The sequence below is a fragment of the Myotis lucifugus genome, unplaced genomic scaffold (genome assembly GCF_000147115.1).
Source record: "Myotis lucifugus unplaced genomic scaffold, Myoluc2.0 scaffold_34, whole genome shotgun sequence".
In the NCBI taxonomy this organism is placed as follows: Eukaryota; Metazoa; Chordata; class Mammalia; order Chiroptera; family Vespertilionidae; genus Myotis; species Myotis lucifugus.
In genome coordinates, this window is record NW_005871082.1 from 3,665,428 (window position 1) to 3,673,425 (window position 7,998).

A 7,998-nucleotide genomic window follows, 5' to 3' on the forward strand; every position below is an offset into this window, starting at 1 on the left:
CGCAATATCGAATAATATGAAAGGTATTGGTCGGCCCGGTCAACACCTTTCATATGTTTATTGTAGTCAATGAGTGCATTCGGTTTGACAATTTTCTTTTTTGATGTTCTGTCAATATTCTGACTTTCTTCCATCTCCGCAGAATGAATCGAAGAAATCAGGTATACAGGCTTTTTTGATTGCCACACTTGTAACAATATATCATTTTTCCTTATAAATTTTGTTTCACCTTTTTTCAAAGAAATTGTTTGAAAATCTTTAGGTATACCTCGATTTTTCCGGATTGTTCCACATATTCTGAATTTGTTTTTCATAAGTGCTTCACAATTTGCGACGCTATTATAATAATTGTCCATATATATATGGTACCACGAATCAGTGTATGGAGACACTACTGTTTGTATCGTTTCCAATAATCGCTTTCCTTCGCCGCAATAAATTTCCATGTTACAGATATATCCTGTATCACTTTCGCACAACAAACGAACCAATATTCCATATTTAACGATCTTGCCAGCATTATATCCCCTAAAGAATAATCTTCCCCTCCAAGGTACGATCCCTTCATCTAGTGATAATTGCTGATGAGGTTTGTAAATATTTATAAATTTAGGCACAAAATAATCTAGTACTGGTCTCACTTTGCAAAGTCTATCTGATTCATTTACGATATCCGCATTATTATTGAAGTGCCAAGCTTTCCATATCTGTCGGAACCTGTCTCTCGTCATCGTTTTACCAAAATATGGCGTCTCCGTCCATGGCTCCGTGGTCCAATAGTCATCTCTTCTATCTTTGCGCACCTGTCCCATGAGAACAATTAACCCTAAAAACTTCATCTCTTGAGGGGTTATATCTTTCCACTTTAGGCTTTTTTTTGAAAGTTTGAAATTATTCCTATTTTGATTATAATACCTGTTTGACTCCTCTACAAGAAATTCAAAAAAAATCATCTCCGATAAATAATTTCACGGCATCTTCTATATTATTTATAACAGCATCTGTGTTTAATCCTTGATGCCCTAAAAAATCTTCTAAGACCGGTGGATTATCAACATGCGACCATTCTTCTCTCCCGCCTTCTATATCTGACTCTGAGTCAGAGCTGGAGCTCGAAATTCTTCGTCGCCTCAATGTCCTGGGACGCACCATTACTTCATCATCACTAGAATCTTCATCACTTGTACTCGCATTTTCAAGATCGCTATCACAAGAATAATTGGACAACTTGTCTGCACAAAACTCATCATCACTATAGTCTGAATGCTGCGACATTCTAGGTTAAAGCAAATAAAAATAATACTAACTGAAAATAGCGGTACTCCGATAGATATCTGATATAAAAAAATAATTATTATGCGAACACTTTGCGGAATGATTTTATTTTATTTGGTTAAAAAATTCTATATGAATGTCTTTATCACAATATATTTAAATATTTAAACACGTAATAATATTCACAAAACTCAAAACTAAAGACGTCCGGACACAAGAAGTATTTCTCAATAACTATTCTCTTTGCATGGTGAGATATCCAGGGATATCGGTTATAAAATGAGAAAACAATACATTGGTACCCTAACGGTATTGTACTCGACCAGCGCCATAAAGTGTTCTCTACTTACAAGGGATTTTTATGATACCTATTACTCCAATGGGTATGAAACGGTTCGCATACACAGGTAGGTATCTTTGTGAACGGCAAACAAACAAATATTTGGTAATACGCAGTTACAATCGGCCCGAGTTTACACGTTTCCCGCACTCCACCGCAAATCTATATGAACCGAGTTAAGACGGCTCCCGCAGAGTACGCGCAATTCACGCGAGCCGACTTAACTCGTTTCCCGCAATCCAAGTGTTAATATATATATATTAAAAAGCCTAAGTGACTGTTTGACCATACAACCGTTTGACCAGTAGCTGTGATGTGCACTGACCACCAGGGGGCAGACGCTCAACGCACAGGCATGGAAACATGGAACAGACTGATGAATCTCAGAGAGAAGTGGGGAGGGGAGAGGGTGGGAAGAGATTAACCAAAGATCTTACATGCATACTAGAGGCCCGGTACATGAATCCCTCAGCCTGGCCTGTGGGGATTGGGCTGAATCCGTTCACTGGGCCTCCGACATTCCCTGAGGGGTCCTGGATTGCGAGAGGGTGCAGGCAAGGCCAAGGGAACCCACCAGTGCATGAATCCTTGCACCAGGCCTCTAGTTACCCTTAATATTCTAATGGCATTCCAAGACATTTCCATTGACAAGTGCATGATATGAATTCTGTAGTCCTGATAAACTTATGAATATATGACGTTGCCCTTTAGTTAACAAACTGAATATGATGTTAGACACAGCATATCAGTTTACTGCTAATTCAGAGATGAAGTTTAAAGATTTATTTTCTACATTTGATTCTCACTCTTAATTCTTGTTTTGTTGAGAAAAAATTGTATTTTGTTTTTTCATTGTGTATTAATTTTTTTATTATATAAGATGAAATACATATTGTAAGAACCATCATGCCTCTAGTAATGTGTTTTGTATAATTAAGATGAGTTATTAGAAAAGTCCAATGAATAAAATTTTAATTGTGTAACTTATTTTTATAGGAAGTTTACAGAGACTCATCTGAAAACCATTCCCAGTCATGCATTTTCAAATCTGCCCAATATTTCCAGGATGTAAGTCATTTTTTTAATATAAAAAAGTTTGCAATTGTGACATGCTATGTTCCAAATGTGCTCTGTCCAGAAAAATAATCTACATATGCAATGTATATGAAATTTTTATGTTTGAAATGTTTATTTTGTTTTGCTACATCTCCATTCCCTAATTCCTAAATGATTTTTTAAAGCTAAAATAAATTTTAATTCATTTGGTCTTGAACGTTTAATAATTCTTAATGTATTTTAATATATCTTGGGATGTGGCAAAATCTTAGCTGGGAATCTCTCCCATCAACAGATTTCTCTGTCTATAATTGATCTATCCTAATTGCCGATTCTTGACTCACTTTTTACCACTGGTACGAATGCTTACATTTTGCCATAAATGTAGCCAATGATGTCTGATTTCACTATTACCTAATATAACTAATTCCTACGTGAGTATCTCCAGTCCTGACCTGTTCTTAAAAGCTCAGGCCTGCATTACAACCTTCCTTCCCAATATCATCACCTTGATGTCCCACAAGCAGGACACACTCAGTATATCCCAAAATAAACTCTTCATCTTCCCCTAAACTGCTCCTTCCCTACTCCTCCTTTTAACAGCTTGTAAGCTAAAAACTTCAAATTCCCCTACAGCTCTTCCTTTTCCCTCATCTCCCTTATACAATTGCCTATTCTGTGTCTTCCCTTGTCTGTGGAGACTCATATGGGAGGTGTATTACCTGGATGGTGGGGAGTAGTCAGGGAAGGCTTCCTAGAGGAAATGGCACCTAATTTGCAATCTGCAAATAATTGAATAAAAAATAAGTAGGAAGAGAGTTCCAAGAAGAAGAGAAAAGCCTTGGCTGTCTGTAAAATTAAACTAAACTTCTTGAGGCTGGGAAGGAGCAGTAGAGAAAAATAAGATTGGGAAGAGGTAAGCAGGGCCTGAGAATCATTGGAAGGAGTTTGAAATCTTCCCTAAGGCCAAGCCACTGAATGGTTACAATAGGGAAGTGACAGATCAGATGTTCTAGAAACCTTCCCTTGACTGTGCTGTGGACAAGAGTAGAAGTGGAGCAAGACTGAAGACAGGAAGCCAGTGAGGAGGTTGAGTCAGGGCCCTGGGGAAGAGGAGCTGGAGAACTGAATGAGTGTGGTTATTTGGGAATAAAGAAAAAGTGACCAGATTTGAGAAATAAATAGGAATACATAATAAATTAGAAAGTTGATTGATTTGGAAGGGGAGGGAGATGGAGAAGAATTTCATTCAATTTCTGACTCGGACACCAGTGTGGTTGATGAGCATATTTGCCAAGATAGAGAAGTTTTCCGTACATTTGCTGTGGAGATGCAGGCGGTAAGTTAGGAATTCATTTTGGGGCATATGACATTTGAGGTGCCTTTGGCACATTGAAGTAGACATTAGGACATAATTTTTTCATTCATTCATTCAGGAAATATTTATTCAGTCCATATTATGTGCCAATTGTTGTCCTAAGATAGACCTATACCAGGGAACAAACGGACAAAGATCTGTGCCCCTGTGGAGCTTGCATTTGAATGGAAGGAGACAGACAATGAATCAAAAACATAACAAATATATATATACTAATTTAGAAGGAATTTGCAGATATGGTAAAAAGAAAAAAAAGCCGAGTAAGGAGGACTAGAAGTGGGTATGTTGGGGTTCTTAAGGATAAGATCTGGGTGGACACTAGACTTGAGAATCATGATCAGGTATTTGTAACTGGGAACAGGGAAAGGAGTCAGTAGAGAGGGAGAGGCTAAAATAAAGTGAAGAAAGAACAATTTTTAAGAGCACCAAGGAGAGGGATTGACCTTCTACCAAAGATGGTGACTTTTTACAATGCAATAAGAAAGTAATAATAGGAGATGGGGCAGGTGCAGGTAAATTAATAGGCTTATTGGAAGGGAATTCAAGAAATCCTTATCTCAAGGTTTCTTTCTTTTCTATGAATTATTAAAAGAGCATACTCTCAACCATAAAATAAATTTAAAAAAATAAAAAGAGTATGTACTAATATTGAGGGTAGAGCTGGCAGAGTTAGAAATTTGAAAAGGTTTGAAATGAACGTGATGAGCAATTAAAGAAAGCAGGTTGACTGAGATATTTAAAGGTCTTGCTGAAGACTCCTCCAGGGAGACTGTGCTAGATTCTCCAGTCTGGGTTAAGTGTGTCCTGAACCCCATCAAAGCATTTATCACCCTATATGTTAATCCCATTTACCTGCCTGTACCTCCCATTGCTGTGAGTTTCTGGAAGCTAGGGAACATGTCTGTTTGGTAATTTGTTGAATGAAAGCACACACACATACATCATACATGAATAATCATCAAAGATATATCTAGGGGGCAACAGAGAGATCACCAAGGAGACCCTAGGTAGGTTTTCCTGGGACAGTACAAATTCTCACCTAGTATTCTGGCATACTATTAGCACCCTGTTTTAACTCACAAAAATATCCTATTTTGGATGATAAATGTTATGTTCACCCTAGTGATTACATAAGACTTAAATGGTAAGAAAAAATTTGAGGAAGAAGTAGGATCTGAGTTTTCCTGGTTATAAAAATGGGATTAGCAAGTAGAGAATCACTCCTTTCATCCTTCTGATAAATGGTTCCTACAAGTTGGCTCCCCCAATAAAACCTTGAGAAAGCTCTGCACTTCTGAACTAACAAAGTCAAGAGAAAATTTGGAGCAAATGGATATGATGCAAAGTTAGATGAACAAGTTCGCAGCCTTCAAAATTAATCTTGTCTTTCAGATTGCTCAGCTTTATCCATTATAAATCCCCACAATCTCTACACAATAAATTAATCCTTTTCAACATCTCCTATTGCTTTCTCTATGTTTTAGAGATGATATTTGGATCAAAATAATTTATGTAACGTTATCCACAAGTGGCAATATCTTAGGAGACCTGATAAATCAAAAGGATAACTGTTTACAGAATAGGCCATACAAAACAAAAATCACAGGACCTTTAGAATATTCACAATAACCATGGTAAAAACTCAAATGTAACAGTCAGAGGTCTTCTTAATAACATTGTGTTAATGAAAATATTTTACTGACAGATTCAGTATACACCAGTGGTTCTCAACCATGCCTACACATTAGAGTCCTCTGAAAAGCTTTATATAATAAAAGTGTTTGTCCCATCCCTCAGAAACAGTTACTTAATTGTCCTGGACCAAGTTTTAGACATATCTGTGTTATAAAAACCTTCCAGATAGTTCAATTGTATGGCCAGAGTTGAGAATCTTCACTAGGGCTACATGTGGACATCATCTGTCAATTGTTAATTTTCCCAAATGTCATAGAAATGACTCTCAATAAAAATCAATCACTGAATTTGGCTGTGTTAGTCATTCTCATTACAAGATGGAATTTGAGGAGATTATTTGAAATGTCATTCCTTATGTATTCTTATAGATAGACGTTTCTCTTTCCCCCACTTTAGTACTTAAAAACTTTTATTTATCTTTTGCTCCCGAAGTTCAAAACAAACTTTAAATTTTCAACTTCATCAAAATCAAGAATAGAAGTAGAGATAATATGTAGTCACCACCCTCTGGAATGTTCCACTAGCAATGTGGATTTCGCTTCATCTTCTTTGAAACTACCTCTCTAATTCCATACTATTAGGTACTCCATTAAAAATGTCTCATTCATTTTTTCCATGTCTTTCGTGTTGTGCTCTTTTGAGCAACTCACCTATTCATTCATTCACTTAATACATATTTATTGGGAATCTACTACATGTCAAGCACTGTGATAGGGACTCAAGATTCAGCGGCCACCAGAAATCAACATGGTTCTCCATTTCAGAGAATTTTCAGTGTAATGAGACAACACAAATCAAATATCATCCTAAGAGTTGCCAAGTTGCTCTGTGATAATTAGGGAAAGGAATTCATGGTAATATGAGGATATATTACAGTAAATTTGAACCAATCAGGAAATTTGGGAAAAGCTTCTAAAAGAAGTATCAGTTAAATGAAACCTGAAAGGTCAATAGGACTTCATGTATTGGGAAACTTTCAGGTGTCACAGGATCTAAAAATAGTAGTAACTAATTATAACATAATTAGGGAGAAACCATGAGGTTTGCATATGTTTTATGATCTGGGAAGCCCATGACAAAGATGTTACATCAAAACAGTATTCTTGGAGTTCACAACCCTACTAACTTTTTACTTCGTCTTATATTTTTGTGATTTTCAGCTACTTATCCATAGATACAACTCTGCAGCGGCTAGAATCACATTCCTTCTACAATTTGAGTAAAATGACGCACATGTAAGTACAATGAAAAGTGGAGCATAGACCCAAGTTACTGCCACTCTTGATTGCTAATTTGGGGGTTCCAGACAGCAGTGACATTCCAAGTATGGCTGATGGGAAGACCATATGGGGAGGTCCTTAGGTTACATGATGATGCAGAAGGGCCCACCTGAGCCTAGCCTTCTAGCAACCCTCAGGCATTGAACCCACCAGAATAATCCAGACACCAGCTGAATGTCAACCAGTAATCCCAGTGGATCGCACATGGAACAGAAGAATAGCCCAGTTAAGCACTGCCTGAAATCCTAATCCACAAACTTGAGCTGTAATAAAATGATTGTTATTTTAGCCACTTTGTTTGGGGTAACTTGATAGCCAGGCCATTATATATCAGTTAACAATTGGTAAAAGACATTGAGGATTGGCAAGAGAAAATTACAAGACTGGCAGGTTGCTTTGTAAGTTATTGAGGGTTCTAAGTGGAAATAAACCAATTTTTTTCCTGAGTTTTAAACTTCAGCTGGGATAATATTTGGATCCAAAAGTGTGTATCAGATAAAGATTTATACCTGTAAAATGAAACACAGGTCAATTCCATCTTCTATTTCATTTCTTCTATAACGAAGTCAATAGCATATAGACCAGCGGTTCTCAACCTTCCTAATGTCGCGACCCTTTAATACAGTTCCTCATGTTGTGGTGACTCCCAACCATAAAATTATTTTTGTTGCTACTTCATAACTGTAATTTTGCTACTGTTATGAATCGTAATGTAAATATCTGATATGCAGGATGTATTTTCATTGTTACAAATTGAACATAATTAAAGCATAGTGATTAATCACAAAAACAATATGTAATTATATATGTGTTTTCTGATGGTCTTAGGCGACCCCTGTGAAAGGGTTGTTCGACCCCCAAAGGGTCGCGACCCACAGGTTGGCAACCCACAGGTTGAGAACCACTGATATAGACGGTTGCTGTTTTGCTCCTAATAGCTACCAATTACTGAATGCCTTTTGTGGGCAAGCACT

General features: G+C 37.0%; 1 protein-coding gene across 1 annotated transcript in view; it reads left to right on the forward strand.

The window, feature by feature from the left end:
- Positions 1–7,998, forward strand: part of TSHR (thyroid stimulating hormone receptor) — a 100,185-nt gene that overhangs the window by 45,522 nt on the left and 46,665 nt on the right. The window contains exons 2-3 of the mRNA XM_006086971.3: positions 2,612–2,683; positions 6,905–6,979. Coding sequence (XP_006087033.1) covers positions 2,612–2,683; positions 6,905–6,979 — 147 coding nt within the window. The remainder of the gene's footprint in view (positions 1–2,611; positions 2,684–6,904; positions 6,980–7,998) is intronic.